Below are 22,900 nucleotides of genomic sequence, written 5' to 3'. Positions count from 1 at the left end.
ATTGACATTGTCTCAATCTTACGTAAAGAGCTAGTAACCACATCAGACTCAAGCTCTCTACCCTAGCAGTTTGCTACCAAAGAGCCTCACTTAGCTAGACATTTTCAAGTCCTAGGTGGATCTGCTCCCAGTCCAAAGTCCGTGAAAGTGATTCTAGAAGACATCAAAATATGAACTCTCATAATGAGTATATATCAAATATATCCAAACTTGGTAATGATCAACTATATTCCTGTCCTCATTTATGTGAAGAGATGGTATGAGTGAGCCTAAGTGTAATTCAGAATTATTTTTATTTATAGTTTTGAGGTGAAATTTGCATAGAGTGAAATGCAACCATCTTAAATGTACAATTCAGTAAGTTTTGACAAGTGCATTCACCCTGTAACCCACATCTCTGTCAAGGTATAGATTACAGACCATTTCCATAAGTTTAGAAATTCCCTTAAACCTCTTTGTAGTGGATTCTGTCATCCTCACATCTCACCCTCGAGCAAGTGTTGCCTGTTCTGGAATGTCATACAAGTGAATCATACATGAAGGAGTCTTTTGTGCTCAACTTCTTTATTTCAATTTAACGTCTGTCTCTGAAATTCAACCACACTGTGGTGTGCATTAGTAATTATTTTTAATGTCAAGTAGTATTCGATGTGTGGACATGTTACAATTTGTTTATCCATTCATCAGTTTATAGATACTTATATTTTCTCCCCTTTCTGGCTATTATCAATGGGGCTATAATAAATGTTCTTTTCCAAGTATTTTTGTGAATATATGTTCTCATTTCTCTTGAGTAAAATACTTACTAGTGAAATTATGGCTCCTAGGGTCAAATCTAGACCCTTTTGAAAGGAGGAGAACATGGGACCCAAAGATTTTTACTTTATTTTGTCAGATGTCCACTGCTCACCCACAACCAGAAGACCCAAATAAACCCTACTGGATTTTGAGGTTGGTCACTGAACACAACGAAGCAGACCTTTTTGAAGTGAAAAAAGACACAGAACGAGCAGACGAAATCCGAGCCATGAAGCAAGCCTGGGAGATGACTGAGCCTGGAAGGTCAATCAAGGTCATCTGAGTTTGGAAAATTGTCCTTTTTTCATTTCTGGGGATAGTCTGAAGGAAGAGCCATGTTGGTAAAAATTACATAGTCTTTCCCTTAGGAAATATCTGGAATGTTGTCAGACACCAACTAACCAAATATTAAGACCACATTCAGACACATTGTGAAATATTATTCTCTGGAAACCCAGATGATTGGCAAAAGCAAAGCACACAACAGTGCCACTTACCGGTCCAAACTGTAGGTCACCTTGGTCTCGCACATCACCTGGGACTAACGCTGTCCATCCTTAACACTCCCAACCAAGAAAGCATAAAAATGTTTGATGTGTGCTTTCATGTACTTTGAACAGCCTTAGATAGAGAAAAAGCATGTGCTGCCCTGTGGAATACACAGACGTCATGGTTCCGCCTCTCTCTATTTTATATCAGAATCATTGCCACAGTGAAACATTATCATTTATATGGGTTTCATGCCCCCAGCTGAGGGTTACTGATGCAGATGACAAAGGTTCAGGAGCAGCCAGATGGAAAGTAGCATGTTCAGAGTATTAGTTTTAGGACTACTTCTTCATTAGTTCTCAAAACTAACTGGCAAAGTCATGGGTGGTTCAGAATTTGAGTTTCTTTGATAGTTAATAAGAGTTGGCCTGGTTCATTCACATTTTCCTGTGCCTTTTGAGTGCCACCAAGCCAGTGTTCTCTGTGCTGTGTGTTGATAACTTCTGTCTCTCAGGCTGCCCAGGCTCGTCTCCACTATCTCAGCCGGTTCATTAAGAAAATGCCTGATGCTGAGAGTGTGCCCATGTCTGAGAGCCAAACCAAAGCCGGAGAAGGTCAGTGGACCCTGCCCCAGATGCCCCAAGCACGGAACTGTTATTTGCACTTCTCAAAAGCAAGTCAGCAAGTCAAGCTCGGTAAAAAGAAAACTTTCAGAATCTATTTTCTTATAGGATTGTAAAAAGTCACAGATAATCCTGTAAGAGAATGTATTCTGGAGTGTTTTCTTTTTACCAAGCAGGGGTTCACTTTTTTCCCAAGTAGATATGACTTTCCCCATTTAAGAAAAGATGAAACCAGAAATAAGGATGCAGCCTAGTTAGAAGGCAGCAGTACATGAACTTGAAGGCAGGTTTATAGCTATAAATCTGGCACCTTTCTAATCACAATAGCCATCAGTAGTAACACTAAGTGTCACAATGACAAAGCTAACTACTGTCATTGAGCGATTTGCCTTTGGGCCTGGAACTGTGAAATACTAATTATTTCACCTGATATGCACACCAATCCACTGATATATATTATTTCCAACTGAACAATAAAGGCACAGGCCCAGAATAACTTGCTAAATTCACAAACTACCCAGAGACAGAGCCAAAGTGCAGACAGAGCCCCCCATCACCCCAGTGTCTTCTCACAAACACTTGGCTGCTCCATCTATCACCACATTGAGCTGCCCAGGGAGGCTGAAGGCATTCACATCCCAAATCATGCTTTTCCACTTTGACATCTTCAAGAGTGTAACTCAATAAATGTTATAAAAGTAATGTCCCTTAACTTTTCATATTAAGTGTATAAACCACAAATATCACCCTCATCCTGTTATTCTGGGATGGGCATTGCTCAGTCCTTTATATTTATTGTCTCACTTTAACCTACAGCAGCTATGAAGTAAACATTACTATTCCCATTTTACAGACTCAGAGACCAAAGCTCAGAGAGTCACCTTACTCTTTTGAAATCACACATCTAAAAAGTGACAAAGTTGGGATTTGAAATCTTTTTAACTCCTAAAGTACTCCTCTAATTGGAAGAGTCTAATGTAATCTTAGGAATACAAAGGTGAAAGAATGCAGCTCTTGTTCTTTGGGATCTAGATTTTATTATTAATTTTTTAAATGTTGTATTAAATTATATGTAAAAGAAAATGTATTGCCCTGAACACTTGTTAAAAATGGAAAGGAAGATTTTATTCAAGACTATTGCAGTAGGAGAGAGATTGAACTCAACTCTGAAAACAACAGACAAGTGGGGATTTATAGCCGATAGACAAGGACTGGATAGAAAATTACTTACAGGAATTTGGTTAGGTATCAAGGGTCAGACAAAAGAAATTTGATTAAATATCAGGGTTGGGGAAGAGGAGCTTAACTGAATATCAAAGATGGAACAATTCTCAGTAAATTAGTTTAGCAGGATTCTTTGCTAAAACTGGGATTCATTACAAGCCAAGGACAAAGCCTGGTGGAGGACAGAGCTCAGAGAAGGCTGACCTTATCATACAAAATGTAGTAAAGGCACAAATGTTAATTGTATAGCTTGATGTATTTTCGCATATGTGTATACTCAGTAGCCACCATTCAGATCAAGATATATACTTAATACATCCCAGTAGTCTTCCTCATTCCTCTTCCCAGCCATTTCCTTCTTCAAAGTAACCGTTAGTTGATCTCTATCATCATGAATTAATTTTTCCTGTTCTTGAACTTTACATATTTGGACTCATTCAGTATGTACTCCATACGTCTTGCTATTTTTGCACGTGATTTCATAGAACACAAGTTCTTTTCAGTAATGCCTGTGTCATGTTGTAGTAGAAACATCTTCAAGTGTCATAAGAGAGTCAGACACAAAGAGTCCCATGAGTTTAGACAGCAAAGAGACCATACCCTCAGGGAGCACGCTGTGGAAGAAGTGGCAGCTGAGCAAGAGCTTGAAGGATCTGGCAAAACCTACCAGCAGCGATAGTGGAGGATCATCCCCATCCTCCTTCCCTAAGGAGGAGCGTGAGCAGGGCATGCGGAAGGAAAATATCAGTAAGTATTGCTCTTATTGATAAGATGAATGCATATTTTGAAATGAAAATTCTGGAACAGATATGAAATTAAACATATGTGATGGCCAGGATTAAACGTAGAAAAATATGTATATAATAGGATTCATAGGTCTTCATTTTGATTATCAGAGTTGGAATCTGCTCAAGGACCTGATTACTAAATACCTAACCTAAAGATAAAAGTGGGCAAATGTTTTCTTGTTTAATTTTAAGGAGCAGTTATATATTCATATAGTTTTCTTTGTCTACAAATACTAAAAATAAAATTGCAGTGATCACATACACAATTGTCACTAAACACAGATCCTTTTTGTTTTATCTATAGTATGCTACATCTTTGACAACAAATTTCAAATACTTTCTAAAGTATTTAGGTTTCTAAAATGTTGGAAAACAGCGATTTTCAGTGGTGCCCAAGCCACACTGATTGGTTCATTTCTGTATACTATGGGATTTGTATTTATTTACTAAAATGAACCTAACTCCTATATGGTAAATAGTATAGAGAAATGTCTTTTGACATTCCTGGCTTCCATGAGGGACAGTTTTCCCTAAGCAACTCCTGGACTGTCTGTCACTGGTGGGCTATGTGAGTCATCTGATTGATACATTAGGAAAGAATAAACTGGGCTGCCCACAAGGAGCCTGCATCCACTGCTCATCCCTGAGTTGGACAAGTGTAACTGTGACTGAGGGATGCTGAAGGGTTCGGCCGAAGGTTCCATGATCATGGCCCATTTGCCTCTCACACCAAGCTACATCCCAACGATATGTCTTTCAATGGAAAATTCTTACTTTTTCTTTCTCTGCTTATTCAGAATTCAGGAAAGAAAGATATTTTGGAAGAAAGCACCCTTAGAAATGCCAACTGTGGTTCTCAAAGTTGCTAAACCAGTCTGAGAATTTTAAAATTAAAACTTGTTTATGGCTAAAACATGCTCTTGAGTGATTTTCACAGTGAAGAGGAAAATTCCAAAATTCAAAGGGCTCTTTTACCATACTAACCAAAGATTCTGATATCTTTGAACCAGCATTTTGAAAGTCAACGTTCATTTGATAGATAATCACATATAACAACAGCACTAAAACTTACTAGAATAATACCTAACATTTAAGATTAATATTGAATTTGTAAAGTGTTTTGGCATAATCATCTCATTTGAGCCTCTGTAAACTGGAAAAAGCATATACTGTTACCTCTGCCTTGTTACCAAACCAACTTGGGTCGGCTCGCCCATTGCACAGCAAAGCCAATCTATTGATACTGGATTGTGGTGAAGAAAAGTACAGTGTTTATTGCAAGCTGCCCAACATGGGGCTAAGCAAGGAAAATAGGCAGCTTATGCTCAAAGATGCAAACTCCCCAGTGGCTTTCAGGGAAGGGTTTCTCAAGGCAGCATTAGAGGTGAGAGTTGTGGGCTGCCTGACCAGATCATGGACATTCTTCTGATTGGTTGGTTTTGAGGTAACAGGGTAGTATTTCAGGAGTTAATATCATCAACTTTCTGGTTCCAGTCCGTCTGGGGTCTCTGTGCTTGTGATTATCATGCAGTTAACTCTTCCACCTGGCGGGGGTTTTAGTATCTGCAAAATAACTTAAGGACATGGCTCCGGATATTATCTATAGCCCTTGAGGAGGAACTAAAGGTTCTTTGTGTGTGTGTGTGTGTGTGTGTGTGTGTGTGTATGTGTGTGTGTGTGTGTTTGTGTGTGTTTAACTGAAATATAGTCAATTTAGGCTGTGCTATTATTATTTTGTCTTACTTGGCTGTTTTCTTTTTTTTTTTTTTTTTGCATTTTCTCACTTCTCTGATTAAATTTGTCCTTTGGAACTCAGGGAAGGCCTCAGAAGCAAAGCTTTTCTACAAACAAGAGGTGGGGGACATGTGTAGGGCGTCTGTCCCAAAGAAGGCCCCTCAAGGGTCCTGCTTGTTTTCAGCCTCAAAACAAAGGAATTCATAAATAACTCACCCAAGAGCAGAAAGCTTAAATAGTTTGCATAGAATCAGGACTTAAACCCTAGTATTTTTTTATTCCACGTACTGTGACCTCTATTTTAACACAAACTTCTCCCCACATTTAGTTAAAGATCTGTAAAATAAAAATAAAATAAAATTCTGGTTATTTATTTACTAACAAAGTAATCTTTGAGTTGAGAAAATTATGTGTAATCATGATTCTTCACACCTGCCTTGGATAGTGTCCCTGCAATCATAATATAGATTACATTTTTTTCCCAGAGTCCCAGACTGGTGTTATAAGGGACCGAAGCTTGTGATTCAGTTTCAACCCTCCTGATCCTCATTTCTTAACTCATTTGGCCATTAGAGTCTTGAGACATTTTCATTAAATTTCACATAATTCTGAAAGAGTGTACCTTTTCCTATCAGATTTACTTTATTTTTATTGTGGTATATTGTTGATTTATAATAGTAGTTTCAGATATACAATACAGGGATTCAAAAATTTTATAGATTATACTCCATTTAAAGTTATTATGAAATATTGGCTATATTCTCTATGCAGTGCAGTATATCCTTGTAGCTTTGCATGAACTATCCAGGAAAGGCAAATCAACAGCCTGGGGCTTGTGGTGGGTATGCAGAGGGCACAAGAGTATGCATTTGGATAATGGGAAGGTTTTGGGAAAGGATTTAGTTGTCAGTTGCACAACTGTAAATTTACTAAAACGTACTGAGTTATACTTTCAAAACTAATAAATTGTATGGTATGTAAATGACACTTCAATATTTTTTTAAAAAGAGAGATTAAATGGTCTGGAAAGGCTGAATGGTTAACATCTTAGTCTCTAAAATTTCTTTCTTAGATCTGTTCTTGTGGGTTCAGATGAGTCTGTGGGGTAAAAAGCTCCTGTTACTTTGATTTTCAGTGTTTACTTGTTGTAATATTGCCTACTTTACTGGACTAAAAGTTTTTTGGAGGTAGGATACTGTGTATCAAAACATTTTTATATCCCACCCCCACAGTGCTTAGTACAGCTTTCACAGATAGACCAAACTTTAAATATTTGATTATTTAACTTGTTTAGAATAAAATTTTATAACAAAGTATGATCTTTTTTGGTCTCTGTTTTCACTTAAGTAAATTAGAGTCATTTTATTACTCTCTTTTATAGACCATATTCATTTTTTCTATACCCATTGTCATCTCCTTCATTTAACTGGTAGTATAGTAATACCAACGAGAGGATAAATCTGAAATATAGTCATATTTCAACATAGTCATTAAATAACATGAAAATCATATTAAATAAGGGAAGTGCAAAATATTTTCAATATAAATGAAATATACAATCATTTAGTTAGTTATTGTTGATTTTTTTTGAAAGCCTGGCACTTTTTGTTTTGAAACAGGGCCTCAATCGCGATCCCCAACAATTTTGGAAATGTCTCCACAACTTATTCGAAAAAAACTACAATGTGTAGACTTAAGTCAATATGTACGGTAAGTTTTAATAAACATGATTAACATTTGTGTTCATAGAATTTTGGATTGTCAATAAGCAGTTGCTAAACAACTGAAAGTCTGAAATTAAATGCTTAATATATTTTCAGTGTATTTAGGTTTTTAGAAGTATATGAGTTACATCTCAAATTTAGCAAATGTTTTATTAAGTCAATTATAAAAGCATATAAATGTTTTCGGTAAAGATTTAATTTGTAGCCTGGTTAAGGTGAGTTTAGCTGCAGAAAATTCCCGACATACCAGCTGCCATGGTTTGATTAGATTGAATTTTCTTAAGAACTAAACAATAAAATTAATTGAGAGTTATTCAAGCATACATTTTTAAACCTATTTAGCTTCATATATTAAAAAGGAAAAAACTGCAAAATATTCTCATAGTTTCGAATACCAATACACCTCTTCAAATAGCACATCTAATTTTGCTGGTATTTTCCTAAAATAATTTCCAAAAATATTAGTGACTTAATAAATGGAGTATAGCCCATGTAAAAATAATGGTTTATTCCTTCTGTTCCTAATATTTGATTCGATCCAGATCAGCACCCTGCTGATACTTTTTTTTGGTTTTTTTTCCTTTTTTTATTGAGTTATAGACATTTTACAATGTTGTGTCAAATTCCAGTGCAGAGCACAATTTTTCAGTTATACATGAACATATAATATATTCATTGTTACATTTTTTCTCTGTGAGTTACCACAAGATCTTGTATATATTTCCCTGTGCTATACAGTATAATCTTGTTTATCTATTCTACATTTTGAAATCCCAGTCTGTCCCTTTCCACACCCCACCCTCTTGGTAACCACATGTTTGTATTCTATGTCTATGAGTCTGTTTCTGCTTTGTATTTATGTTCTTTTTTTTTTTTTTAATTCCACATATGAGTGATCTCATATGGTATTTTTCTTTCTCTTTCTGGATTACTTCACTTAGAATGACATTCTCCAGGAACATCCATGTTGCTTCAAATGGCGTTATGTTGTCAGTTTTTATGGCCGAATAGTATTCCATTGTATAAATATACCACTTCTTCTTTATCCAGTCATCTGGTGATGAACATTTAGGCTGTTTCCAAGTCTTGGCTATTGTAAATAGTGCTGCTATTAACATTGGGGTGCAGGTGTCATTTTGAAGTAGGGTTCCTTCTGAATATATGCCCAGGAGTGGGATTCCTGGGTCATATGGTAAGTCTATTCCTAGTCTTTTGAGGAATCTCCATACTGTTTTCCACAGTAGCTGCACCAAACTGCATTCCTACCAGCAGTGTAGGAAGGTTCCCTTTTCTCCACAGCCTCTCCAGTATTTGTCATTTGTGGACTTTTGAATGATGGCTATTCTGACTGGTGTGAGGTGATAACCTCATTGTAGTTTTGATTTGTATTTCTCTGATACTTAGTGATATTGAGCATTTTTTCATGTGCCTTTTGATCATTTGTATGTCTTTCTTGGAGAATTACTTGCTTAGGTCCTCTGCCCATTTTTGGATTGGGTTGTTTGTTTCTTTCTTGTTAAGTCGTATGAGCTGCTTATATATTCTGGAGATCAAGCCTTTGTCAGGTTTATTATTTGCTAAAATTTTCTCCCATTCTGCAGGTTGTCATTTTGTTTTACTTATAGTTTCCTTTGCTGTGCAGAAGCTTGTAAGTTTCATTAGGTCCCATTTGTTTATTCTTGCTTTTATTTCTATTGCTTGAATAGACTATTCTAGGAGAACATTTTTGAGATGTATGTCAGATAATATTTTGCCTATATTTTCTTCTAGGAGGTTTATTGTATCTTGTCTTATGTTTAAGTCTTTGATCCATTTTGAGTTTATTTTTGTATATGGTGTAAGGGAGTGTTCTAGCTTCATTGTTTTACATGCTGCTGTCCAGTTTTCCCAACACCATTTGCTGAAGAGACTGTCTTTATTCCATTGTATATTCTTGCCTCCTTTGTTGAAGATTAGTTGACCAAAAGTTTGTGGGTTCATTTCTGGGCTCTCTATTCTGTTCCATTGGTCTATATGTCTGTTTTTGTACCAATACCATGCTGCCTTGATGACTGTAGCTCTATAGTATTGTCTGAAGTCTGGGAGAGTTATTCCTCTAGCCTCTTTCTTTTTCTTCTGTAATGCTTTGGCAATTCTAGGTCTTTTGTGGTTCCATATAAATTTTATTATGATTTGTTCTAGTTCTATGAAATATGTCCTGGGTAATTTGATAGGGATTGCATTAAATCTGTAGATTGCCTTGGGCAGTGTGACCATTATAACAATATTGATTCTTCCAATCCAGGAGCATGGGATATCTTTCCACTTTTTTCAAGTCTTCTTTAATTTCCTTTATCAATGGTTTATAGTTTTCTGTGTATAATTCTTTCACCTCCTTGGTTAGATTTATTCTTAGGTATGTTGATATGTTTTTAAATTATTTGAATGCTAAAGTTCATTCCAGAATTTCCCAAATGATTTATGTATCTCTTTTGATGTTTCTATATCAAGTAAAACAGAAACCAAGCCTCTGTTGCGAACGGAAGAACTGAGTCAGCTGCAAGCAATGCAGAAGGCAGAGGAGGTCCATCAGTTCCGACAGTATAGGACCAGAATCCTCAGCATTCGAGATATTGACCAAGAAGAAAGGATTAAATTAAGGGATAAAGTTCTGGAGATGTACAAGGAAATGCGGGTGAGTCTCAAAGTACATAGACATGGATCACAGCTGACAAATTATTTTGTAATATTAAAAAGATATCACAGAATTATATCATAACTGGGTAGAAAGAAGTCTTGAAAACATTAGTTCCCAACTTCTCAGAAAACTGGCAAAATTGTTTATACACATCTAATTTACTCGCTTCCTAAAACCTCTTTTGCATACAATATTGGAAATCTATCCACAGAATGGAGAGAACAGGAGAGAAGACCACAGCAAAGTATTTGTGAAGTTGAAGTCAGAGGTAGATCACATTGACAGACTTGTGGTAGCTAAATCCTAGCTGGCAGTAGAAAAACTCCTAACCTAATTTGCTCCACAGAATCTCCCACAGGTTCAGAAATTGATGACACCAGCCACATTAAGAAATGAAGGTGAAGTGGGAGGAAGAAAAAATTAATCACTGAGTTTCGCTGGTATAAAGCTATTTTGGAAGCAGTTAGAAATTGCAGGTTACACCTCAACTTTTTGTAGCCAGATGACTGTCATTCCTCCATCCCAGCAGAGGGGTAGAGGTGCTTTATTTAGACATGGTCCAAAAACAAAAAAATAGAGATTTCTGTACTGTGAAAGATCAAGCTAAATTAAAAATAGAAGTATCATCATACTAGAAATGGGGAATTTAATAAATGTACACAGATGACTTCCACTATGGAGGATGAAGATTTATTTTTTCCTCCTTCTTCCCTACAACACACAAACACACATACACACTCCCAAAGACACTGAGGGCTACAGGACTTTCTAAACATTTTATCTACAGGGATATTGGGTTCTCCGTGTCATTCCTAGTTTTGGCCAATCTGAGGAACATGTCTATGTGTCATCTCTTCTTGTTTGTCCAGTAGGTACCTCTAATCAAACCTCTCCAAATCCAAATACTATCATTCTTGCCCTCTTTCTTCTTTCAGCTCAAACACATCCCTCCACCAATGTTCTCCAGCCTGGTAAACAGTGATGGCACCCTCTCAGTTGCTCAGAGCAGAAACCTTGAAAACATCCTTAACTTATCATTCTTTACGTCTAATCCATCACCAAAACTTGTCATCATCACCTTGAAAACATATCCAAATTTCAGCCACCTTCCATTCTCTCTGTCCCAGCCACCCTAGTCCAGACCGTCCTGGTCTTCCATTCAGAGTCCTGCAGCAGCCCCCTGGCTGAGCTCACTGCTTTCACCTCGTCCTCTACAAAGTCTCTGCTCAGGAGCCACAATGATTGTTATCAGTCAGGACAAACTAGTCTATCCTGTGCTTGCAAAAAAACCCATTGTCTCAGTGGCTTAAGACAGGGGTTGACAAACTTTTTTCTTGTAAAGGACCAAATAATAAACATTTTTGCCTTTGCAGGCAGTAAGTTGAATCTACTCAACTCTGCTGCTGTTAACACAAAATTAGTCAGTGATGATACCTAAATGTGTTCCAATAAAACTTTATTTAGAACATCTGGAGGCAATGAGCCAGCTTTGTTTCAGAGTCCTTAGTTTACCAATCCCTGGATTATAACAATGAAAGAGTGTTTCTCACTCCAGCTACATGTTCACTCGTTCACATGTTCAGTGAGTCCAGGTGAGGGTCCTTCTCATCATGTTTATATTTTATATTCACATTTCATTGGTCAAATCGATTTTCATGGACACATACAATTTCTGTGAAGGAATAAACCCTGCTGACACCTTGATTTCAAACATCTAGTATCAATAACAATAAAGTTATACTGTTTAACCCATCCAGTTTGTGTCACATTGTTACGGCGGCCCTAGCTGACTAATACGGAGTGCCACGCCAGCACGTACCTGGAGGGGGACTGGAAATGTTTCGTGAATTGCAGTAGTGGTTATCATAGTACAGCTTTAAAATGGAGGGTGGGCTCATTCCACTCCTCTAATGGCTTCACATTTCGCTATGAAAAAAGCCGAGATCTTTATTAAATGTCTAGAGCACTGCAAAGTCTAGTGCCCACTTTCCTCTCTCATCCTTTCCTCTGCCATTCCACCTGCTTTGAGCCTTTTGGTTTTTCCAAACTGATTTCACCTTCCTTCTAACAGTCAAGTGTGTACCCACTTCTGGGCCTTTGATCTTGCTTCTGCTCCTTCCTGGAACATCCTTCCCCGAGAGAGCCAAATGGTGTACAGCTTTACTTTATGAGGTCTCTTATCTATTGTCACTTCATGAGAGAGGTCTTCTCCACCTACCCTTCCAAGATTAACACCATTGAAAATGTGTACACCCATTCCTGGCCTTTTTATTTTCCTTAAAACACTTATCCTATATATATATATATATATATATATATTCATGTACTGGTTTAACATGGAAATGTATGTATATTATAGATATATATTAAATATGCATACATTTTAAAATCTACCTCCACTAGAATAGAGACCTTACATAAACAGACTTTGTTTTGATTCACTCTTGTGTCCTTGGAGCCTGGAAAGGATGTTTATTTCAAAGAAATTTGCTTCATCAAGGAATCAGTGAATCAATAAATGAATATTAAAATTATATAGATTCAATTTATCAGGTAGAAAATAGTTTAAATGAAAATATTGTAAGACAAAAGGGAATTTCAGGATTACCCATCATGTGTTTTGTGTTTAATACACAAGTAAATGCAGTAGATGGAGAGGAAGCAGGGAATAAATATTAACTGGGACAGTTTTGAATTTAGACCCCATTCTTTAAGTGTGAGGTACAGATAAACACCCTAGTTTTTATTGAAGCTACCTTAAGAGAAGCACGATCAGTACCATACTTACTATCAGGTGAGAACACACTAATCTTCAAAAGATCACTGACATACATTAAACTTACTTTACACTAAACCCTTAAGATGGTGCGATCTCTCTCTTTCTCTGTTTTTAAAATATGTCACTGCTATCATCTTGTACTTGTGCAACTGGTTTAGTAAAAGCAGTTTTATTGTGGTAGATACAGTACTTTTCTTTCATCAAAAACTTTGGGGAGTCTGATGCTGACATCCAGCTGTTCCACCATCTCAACCAAAGCCATGCAAGTTGCAAAACCATGACAAAATTTCTAAAGACATCAGTGATGAAAACAGAACAGTCATTTCTAGAAGCTTCTCTTCCAGCTAGCATCAGTTCATTAATCCTTTCTATTCCATTATATTATTTCTGAGTAATAGTAGTAAATCAACAACAATCAAGAAGTTGAACCATAATTTTGCCCTTACTATCAGAAATGCAAATGAAATTAGGAAGCCATGGCCTCCTAGTAAACTTACATTAGCACTTAATAATCACTGCCTTACTTGCAGACATGTTTTTAGAGAAGCCATTTCATAACCCATTTCTAGAATGGTGCCTGAAACTGACAGTAAGTATTCTTGTCTACAGTTTGAAAAATTATTCTTCTTTTCAAAAATATAAACATTATTTACCTGTTTATAATTTTCTGACACTTCCCATCTCTACAGTTTATTTACCCAGCAAATATTTCTGTGCATGTTTGTATCAGGGACTGTCCTAGGCACGAACAAAAGAGATAAACCCCTACCCTTGTGGAGCTTGGATTCTGGTGAGCAAATAGATGGTCAAATACAAACATAATCCATAAATATTGTATAAGGTGATAGAAAGGGACCAGAATCGAGAAAAACAGAGTAGAGCAGAATCACAATACAATGATTCAGAAGAGCTGGCTAGTGCAGAGGCCCTAGGGAAAGAGCATACTCATTGCGTCAGAAGGACAGCAAGGAGGCCGGTGCCACTGGAGCAGAGTGAGCAAGGAGTAGACGAGTGTAAGAAGAGATCAGAGAGGAAGTGGGGAGAGGCTGACGGAGAAGGTAACCATGTAGGACTGTGAAGGCCACTGTCAAGACTTCAGCTTTTATTCTGAGAAAAATGTGGAACTATGCATGGATTCTAAAGAGCAGAGGAGTAATGATTTGACTTATGTGTGAGAAGGTCCCCTCTGGATATCATGTGGAGAACAGGTAAGCACACAAGGAGACACATAGAAGAAAAGAGTTCTGTGAGAAGACCACTGCAGTGAGCACGGGAGGGGGGTTCACTCCAAGATGGTGGGGTGGAGGTGTTGAGAAATTATTGCATCCTAGATATATTTTGAAAGTAGAGTTACGAGGATTTCCTGATGGATTGTTGGTGTATTTATTACAAGAGAGGAGTCAAGAAATACTCTTAAGTTTTGGCTTAAAACAGTTGAAAGGACTGAGTGCCATCAAATCTGATGGTTTAGGAGGAAAGATAAGATTTCAATTGGGACATTTTTTAATATATCTATTGTATTTAAACAGACATTACTATATATCTATTAGTCATGTGGAAACAGTGAATGAAAGTTAGACATATGCTTATGGAATTTGGGAGCGAGATCTGGGCTGGGGACCCATCAGTGTATAAATGGAAAGTAAAACCATAGATCGTATCTACCTCAAGGGAAGAGGCCTGAGATCTGAGATGTGGCCACTTCCTCATTAAGAGATGAAGCAGAAAAGAAGAAATCAGCAAAGGCAACTGACAAGGAGCAGATAATGAAGTAGAAGAAAAATGAAGAGGGTGTGATGTCCAGGAAACCAACTGAAGTCAGGAAGGAGAAGGTGGTTAAGTAAGAACAGATCTAAGAAATGAGCTTGGATTTAGATGCGTGTAGATCATCAGTGTCCTTGAGGAAAACAGTTTTTTCTGAAGTGAAAATGAAAAGCAAATTGACAATAACAAAGATAACCAATCGATTTAGGTGACATTATTCAGAAGGTCTTCAAGTACAGCTCAGACGTATTTTGTCAGGGCTGGAATTTGTGTGAGGAACTAATAATTTACTGAGCAGTTACAGTGAGAGACACTGTGTTTTATACAGATTATATCTGAACTTGTTTAAAGCAGATAGTTGCTCTGCCAAAAATCTCTGCTTATTTCTTGCTTCATCTTGCTCTTTCTTATCTCATGTGCCCTTAGCGGGCATCTCACGTTTTACGCATTCAGACTTTAACCTGATTTTCATCTTTCTTCGTTAATTTCTCAAATGAATCTATTGGCGTGAGCAAAGGATAAAAGGATTGCAGCTTTTTCTGGAGCCATAATAAGGCCTTACCAGTGGAGCTTATTCTCCTGGGGCTTTCTTTTGGACTAGGACTCCGTAGACGAAGCCCGGCAGAAGATCCTCAGCGTCCGGGAGGAGTACCGGAACAAGCGGCTGGACGCTGAGCGCCTCCGCTTGGAGGCTCTGGCCGCCGAGGAAGCCGTCAGCCGCGTGGAGCCCGAAAAGAAGGTCCCGGCCCCGGACACACAGAAAAAAAAGAAAGGAATGAAAAAGTAACCAGGGGATACCCCCAATAGAAGAGGATCTATTTCTAATCACCTGTAACTTTGAGAAAAACAAGGTTTTAGGCCAATTGAAAATAGACGTTTTTCTACCTTAGAAATAGTTTCTGTGCTTTAATGTTCATGTACTAGTTTTTCCCAGAAAGCTATCATTTGAGTATAGAATTTTCTAATTTCAATAAAAATAGCCTCCACATATTTAGAATGTAATAAACTTTACGTGTCTCCATCTGAATGGCTTCATTTTCAGTTAGTAATGAAAATAGGATCGCGAGTGAACCAACAGATTGTCTTTGAAAAATTCGAGAAAAAGAGCTATTGTTCTTCAAAGAAATTTTGTCTCTAACTTTAAAGGCTTTAAAATATTTTTAAAAGTATGCTTTAGACCTGTGCTTTAAAAAAAAAAAAATTGGAACCATCGAGACACCCAGCTCAACAGTCAAGAACTACCATGAGTTAAGCACACACTCAAATTGCTGGAAGCCTGAATCCTGACCTGAGTCAGGACAACCCAGGCAGACAAGCTGATCACGTACATCCTTCGCTATATGTATCAGCAGTATTTTTTGTGACATAGAACATGCTCTTTCATGCTAGTTAAAAAGAAAAAAATACCGCGAGTGGATTAACTGAGATATGCAGTAGGAAATTGACTTTATCAAAAGCACATTTCCAATTCATAACTTTCTCAGATAAAAACACCCATAGACTTTCTGAACCAGTCAAAGCTGTTTCACTTTGACAGATGATTTTACTTTTTTCATTTATTTCAATGCAATTTTTTCTCTATTACTCTTTGCCTGCATGTTCCTTCACAACTCTGTGACCTACCCCACCTCAAATAATTCATAGTAACAACCTAGTATGGATATTTTTCACTCATCTCATATAATTATACATCAGGATTTTATATCATGGCTTATTTTACATATTGACATTTTGTTATACATACTTCACTGTATCTTAATTTTTCTCACCAAACAATACAAAGTCTCTTCTAGTCAAAAGTAATTTATTTTTAATTGCTGTGCAATATTCCATGGCACCAATATTCCATAATCTATCCAACTAATTCTCTATTGATGAATACTTACTTTTGTTTTTAGATTTTTTTTACCATACAAGCTATCTACTTGAAAATGTGTGTGTGTGTGTTTGTATCAGGATATTAAGTGTAGTCGACCCTCAAAAAACACAGATTTGAACTGTACAGGTCCACTTATACACACATATTTTTCAATAAATACATTGGAAAAATTTTTGCAGATTTGCAGCAATTTGAAAAACTCACAGATGAACCATGTAACCTGGAAATTAAAAAAAAGGAAAAGTTAGATATGTCATGAATGCATAAAATACATGCCAATGCTAATCTATTTTATCCTTTACTACCATGAAATGTTACAAATCAAAGTTAAAATTTACCAAAATAAACACTTGCAGGTTATGCATGATGCCATTTGCAGTCAAGAGAAATGTAAACAAACATAAAAATGTAGTATTAAATCATAATGGCATAAAATTATCTATAGTATATAATAATTTTGCAGCCCCTCCTGTTGCTTGTACAGTGAGTGCAAGTGTTATAAGAGTCTGTATAAAATGCCATGTGATGCTAATCATCTCCACCCGAGCAGTAGTCGCTCCAGTAAACTTCATATTGCAGTAAAAAATGATCTCGTGGTTCTTGAGTATTTTTCACTGTGTTCAGTGCAATACTGTAAACTTTGAATGACACCATAGGACCATATGAAATGTCACTAGTGATGCTGGAAGTGATCCCAAGAAACAGAGAAAAGTCATGACATTACAAGAAAAAGTTGAATTACTTGATATGTACTGTATTGGGGTCTGCAGCTGTGGTTGCTCACAATTTCAAGGTAAATGAATCCAGCATAAGGACCATTGTAAGAAAGAAAGAAAGAAAGAAAGAAAGAAAGAAAGAAAGAAAGAAAGAAAGAAAGAAAGAAAGAAAGAAAGAAAGAAAGAAAGAAAGAAAGAAAGAAAGAAAGAAAGAAAGAAAGAGAGAAAGAGAGAGAGAAAGGGAGAGAGAAAGAGAGAAAGGGAGAGAGAAAGGAAGAAAGAAAGAAAGAAAGAAAGAAAGAAAGAAAGAAAGAAAGAAAGAAAGAAAGAAAGAAAGAAAAAGAAAGAAAGGAAGGAAGAAAAAGAAAGGAAGAAAGGAAGAAAGAAAGAAAGAAAGAAAGAAAGAAAGAAAGAAAGAAAGAAAGAAAGAAAGAAAGAAAGAGTGGGGGGAGGGAGGAAGGGAGGGAGGGAGGAAGAAAAGGAGAAAAGAAAATCCATGAAGCCATCACTGCTGCTATGCCAGCAAGCATGGAAACTTTGCACTTTTTGAGAAACACCTTTTTATCTTGTATTAAAAATGCAGCTTTCATATGGGTGCAGGATTGCTATAAGAAAGGCATACCTGTACACTCTAATAGGATTCGAGAAAAAGCAGAATCATTATATGACAACTTAAAGCAAAAAGAAGGTGAAGGATCTAAAGCTGGAGAATTTAATGCCAGCAAGGAATGGTTTGATAATTTTAGAAAGAGGTTTGGCTCATCAAATGTCAAGATAACAGGAGAAGCAGTTTCTGCCAACTAAGAGGCAGCAGACGAGTTCCAGAAGCCATTAAGAAAATGAAGAGAAAGGATATCTGCCTGAACAGATTTTGAATGCAGACAAAAGTGCCCTATTCTGGGGGAAAAAAATGCCATAAAGGACATTTATTAGCAAGGAAGAGAAGCGAGCACTGGGATTTAAAGCAGGAAGGGATAGGCTGACTACTGTTTTTTGCAAATGCAGTGGAGTTTATGATCAGGACTGTCCTTATCCATAAAGCTGCTGACCTTCAAGCCTGAAGGGAAAGGATAAACACCAGCTGCCAGTCTTTAGGTTGTACAACAAGAAAGTCTGGACAATGAGACCCCTTTATCTGGGTTGGTTCCATCAATGCCTTGTCCCTAAAGTCAGGAAGTACCTTGGAAGTAAGTGATTGCCTTTTAATATTCTTTTGGTATTGGACAATGCCCCTTGGCTACCCAGAACCCCATGGGTTCAATTTTGAAGGTGTCCAAGTGGTCTACTTGCCCCCAAATACAGCAACTCTAATTCATTCTCTAGATCAGGGGGTCATAAGAACCTTTAAGGCTTATTACACATAGGACTCTATGGAAAGGACTGTCAGTGCTATGGAAGAGAACCCCAATAGAGAGAACTTCATGAGAGCCTAGAATATTGAAGAAGCCATCATTGTTATAGAAAAAATCTGTGAAAGCCATCAAGCCTGAAACAGTGTACTACTGGAGAAACTGCATCCAGATGTCATGCATGACTTCATAGGATTTATGACAGAGTCAGTTAAGGACATCATGAACGAGACTGTTGATATGGCAAAAAGGTAGTGGGTAAGGTATTTCAAGATAAGAATCTTGGACAAATTCTGAAACTAATAGACACCACACCAGAGGAATTAGCAGAAGATGATTTGATGGAGGTGAGTGCTTCCAAACCAGTGCCAGACGATGAGGATGAAGACATAGAAGAAGCAGTGCCAGTAAACAAACTGACCTTGGACAATCTGGCCAAAGGGTTCCAGTTATTCAAGACTGCTTTTGACTTCTTTTACAACACGGACCCTTCTATGATATGGGCACTGAAACTCAAGCAAACAGTGGAAGAAGGATTGGAATTATTGGAAAGATAGAAACATTTTTAGAGAAGTGGAAAAAGCAAAAAATCAGACACAAATTATGACATATCTCCATAAAGTTACATCTAGGTTGCTTGTCTCTCCTGCCTCCCCTCCACTTCCTCCACCTCCTCCACCTTTGCCTCCCCTGAGATGGCAAGTCCAGCCCCTCCTCTTCCTCCTTCTCCTCAGCCTACTCAACGTGAGGATGGCGAGGATGAGGACCTTTATGATGATCCACCTCCACTTAATAAATAGTAAATAATCATCATGCCTTCCAGTTGATAAACTTATCTGTTGTGTATGTGTGTAAAAGTCTAACTAGTGTACGGCAAGAACAGTATGAGACATTTTCGTGTCATCATCATCATCATCATCACCTAAATATTCATCCTGCAGAACACCCCATGGAAGACTTGTATCAAAGTGAATAGCCTATCCTCACATAGACATAAGGTGAGTGATATTTAATATAAAATTAATATGCGTTAGTTTTATTACTGTTTTGTAACTGTGCTTTCAAAGAATTATATTACCATACAGTATGCCTCTCTCTCTCTTTCTCTCTGGCAATTAAAGAAACTACGTATCAGCCTATCATCACAGGTAAATGTCTTTTTAAAAAATGTAACAGTATTTCCAATACTGTATTATAAATATAACTATAATACTATATGGCATAAAAGTTTTATGAGAATTCATTCATTAGTGTATGGGCTATCATAAAGTGACCGTCTTGCTGCTGCTTCATTATCGATGCATGAAACTGTTATACTTGTAAGTAACTGTGAATTTCTTTTTCACATTGTCTTTTCATTTTTTATGTCTAGTGTTAGTAATTAGTATAACATCTACAGTCTTTTGTATCATATGAGACAATATTGATGTAGATACTGACAGACGATTCATCTTATAAACTGACATAAACTTACAGTATCAAAAAATACATTGCAGTACTGTAAATGTATTTTCTCTTCCTTACAATTTTCTTATTTTTTAATTTTTTTAGGGGGAGGTAATTACATTTATTTATTTAATTTTTTTAATGGCGGTACTGGGGATTGAACCCAAGACATTACGCATCATGCTAGGCACACACTCTGCCACTGAGCTATACCCTTCCCCTTGAGTTTAACATTTTCTTTTCTCTAGTTTACTTTATTGTAAGAATACAATTTATAACTCATGTAACATACAAAATAGGTGTTAATCAACTGTTTATGTTATTGATAATGCTTCTGGACAACAATAAGCTATAAGCAGTTAAGTTTGTGGGGAGTCAAAAGTTATAGTCAATTTTCAGCTGCACAGGGATTGGCGCCCCTAACCCCTATGTTGTTCAAGGGACAATGTAGTAACATTGGTATTTTAAACTCTCTTCAAGTTAGATGAAATTCAGCTGCAAACATATCTTGCCCTTATAATTAAATTCCATATCTTTAAACATCAATGGCTTCTGTGAAATTTTTTCTATTGCTGTCATTATTTCTGTTTGTTTTTTTTTTAACTTTTTTTTCTGTTCTCTTTCTTTCTTGCTATACTTTTTAACTGATTATTTACTGAGCTTTTCTATCTCTGATTTTTCCAAATCTCTGGTTATTTTTTTTTAAATTTTTGGTAGCTTACTTTGAATTTTCATACAACATTTTTCTTCTGCTTAATGCACACATCTCTGGCATGTTCTCATTTTCCATCTGAATGCTATTTGCTTCATTTTCATCTCATTACCTTTAATAATTTATATGGAGTTTTACCCAACATTTTTAAAAGGTTTGTTTTTAGAACTATTAGGAGGCGTTTCCTATGTTTGACAGACAGCATAGAATGTTTTCCCAGCTCTGTGAGTGCAGGACTTTCTCTCTTGATATAATCATCAAATGTGGCCACAGCTCTGTCTCTCACTGATGAGTCTGGCTTATGAGAGTTTATTGTTTGGGTTGGGTTTCATTCTTGCCACTACACCTCTATTGCCTAATTTTCTGTAAACCTTGGTTTTCAAGATAGAACTCCCATCTTTCGATATTTTATTTTGTTGCCACAGTACTCTGGATCCTCCACCACTATGCACTGTGTGTTGATGGGGATGTCAGTTGGTACAGTCACTATGGAAAACGTTATGGAGTTTCCTCAAAAAATGAAAAATTGAACTACTGTATGATCCACTAATTCTACTTCTAGGCATATAGCCAAAGAAAATGAAATCACTGTCTCAAAGTGATATCTGCACCCCGAAGTTCATGCAGCATTATTCACAATAGCCAAGATATGGAAACAACCTAAGTGTTCATTGACAGATGGACAGATAAATAGATACAGAATAAATAAATAGTTAAAAGTATATATAGATAAAGAAAATAAGATATATATATATTACATATATATATGTAATATATATATATATAAACTCATTATAAAAAGGAAATCCTGCCATTTGTAAAAACATGAACCCAGAGGACATTATGCTAATTGAAATAAATCAGACATAGAAAGACAAATATTGCACGATCTTACTCATTTGTGGAATCTAAAACAGTTAAACTGGTAGAAGCAGAGAGTAAAACTGTGGTTACTAGGGGCTGGGAGGTAGAGGACATGGAGAGAAGTTGGCCAAAAGGACACAAAATTTTAGTTATAAGATGAATATGTTTGGAGTAATACAATGTATAGCATGATGACTATAATTAATGATATGTGTTGTATACTTGAAATTTGCTACAAGATCTTAAGTGTTTTCACTATCCCCCCCCCGCCAAAAAAGATAACTATTTGAGGTGATGGATATATTAATTAACTTGATCATGGTTCTCATTTCACTATGTGTATATATATATATATACACATATATGTATAATAGCACATTGTACACGTTAAATACATACAATTTTTATTTGTCTAATATACCTCAATAAATCTGGTAAAAAATACAGTTATAATGACAGTTCAAAAAATTAAATAAATAATTGCTGTGTATTGTCCATTTTAGAACCTGCATAGAAGTAAAATGGCTGACAACAGCCACCCAGAGGACAGGAGGGCGGATGAAAGCACACTGTTGTAATGTTCTTAAATAAGACATCAGTTCTAGAATATTATTTGAGTGAAAGCTCCACAAGTTCACAAAGTATATTGTTAACTGTAAACCTTTAACCAAAAGATAAAACCAAGTTAATAAATCATTAATGAATTGAAAATAAAAAATTAGTTAATAAACCCAAAAGTAAGTTAGAAAAGAGAACGAAAATAACAAAGAAAAACTGGTAAGAACAGAAAATAGCAAGCTAATAGATTTAACAAAGTATCTCTAATAAATAAAAAATAATTATAGTGCCCAATCTTTAAAATAAAGGAACAACAAAACCAAAATATTTTGTAACAAGATACTATGAATACTGATGTATAAATGCTTGGAGTGACTACACTAGAAATACATGCTACATTAAATGCTAGCTACAATGTTCATACCAATATTTGAAGTCGCTGAAAACACAGCAGGTACAAATGCAGACTGATTTATAGGTGGTTTATAATTGTGACTCAGATATTTTGAATGAGGTTGCTGTTGGTGATACCTTTTCCAAAACAATGAACAACCCTTCTCAAAGATAACAATGTTTAGTCTGCCCTTATTGTACACAATGTTTCCATTCCTGAAATATTCAGTGAACTTTAGAACTGTGCAAAAAATACTTTGGTTTTATATATCTTACAAAGGTAGGTTTTTGGGTCACTAGCTTGCTTTTAGACTGCATGAATGATGGGCCATTCAAATCATATTTAGGAGGTAAGAATTCTTTAATGCATGTAACACTTTCAA

General features: G+C 36.4%; 1 protein-coding gene and 1 long non-coding RNA gene across 5 annotated transcripts in view; one reads left to right on the top strand and one right to left on the bottom strand.

The window, feature by feature from the left end:
• The window catches only part of ADGB (androglobin), a 148,147-nt gene extending 130,826 nt beyond the window's left edge, over window positions 1-17,321 (top strand). For 2 of the 4 annotated variants that reach the window (XM_074368213.1, XM_074368211.1), the window contains exons 31-36: window positions 896-1,072; window positions 1,802-1,901; window positions 3,660-3,881; window positions 7,276-7,366; window positions 9,871-10,054; window positions 15,202-17,320. In XM_074368213.1, the coding sequence (XP_074224314.1) occupies window positions 896-1,072; window positions 1,802-1,901; window positions 3,660-3,881; window positions 7,276-7,366; window positions 9,871-10,054; window positions 15,202-15,387 (960 nt within the window). In that variant the 3' untranslated portion in view covers window positions 15,388-17,320. Of the gene's footprint in view, window positions 1-895; window positions 1,073-1,801; window positions 1,902-3,659; window positions 3,882-7,275; window positions 7,367-9,870; window positions 10,055-15,201 lie in introns of those variants that run through there. The other 2 variants (XM_074368212.1, XM_074368214.1) reach the window with 2 other exon arrangements.
• Window positions 16,103-21,533, bottom strand: LOC123619819 (uncharacterized). Its single transcript, XR_006728552.2, has 2 exons — window positions 18,966-21,533; window positions 16,103-16,699 (listed from the first exon to the last, which is right to left on the bottom strand). It is a non-coding gene; the product is annotated as an uncharacterized LOC123619819 (long non-coding RNA).
• Window positions 21,534-22,900: the final 1,367 nt, after the last annotated feature.

Source organism: Camelus bactrianus, chromosome 8 (genome assembly GCF_048773025.1).
Source record: "Camelus bactrianus isolate YW-2024 breed Bactrian camel chromosome 8, ASM4877302v1, whole genome shotgun sequence".
Taxonomy (NCBI): Eukaryota; Metazoa; Chordata; class Mammalia; order Artiodactyla; family Camelidae; genus Camelus; species Camelus bactrianus.
This window is presented reverse-complemented; position numbering and strand designations above follow the sequence as displayed.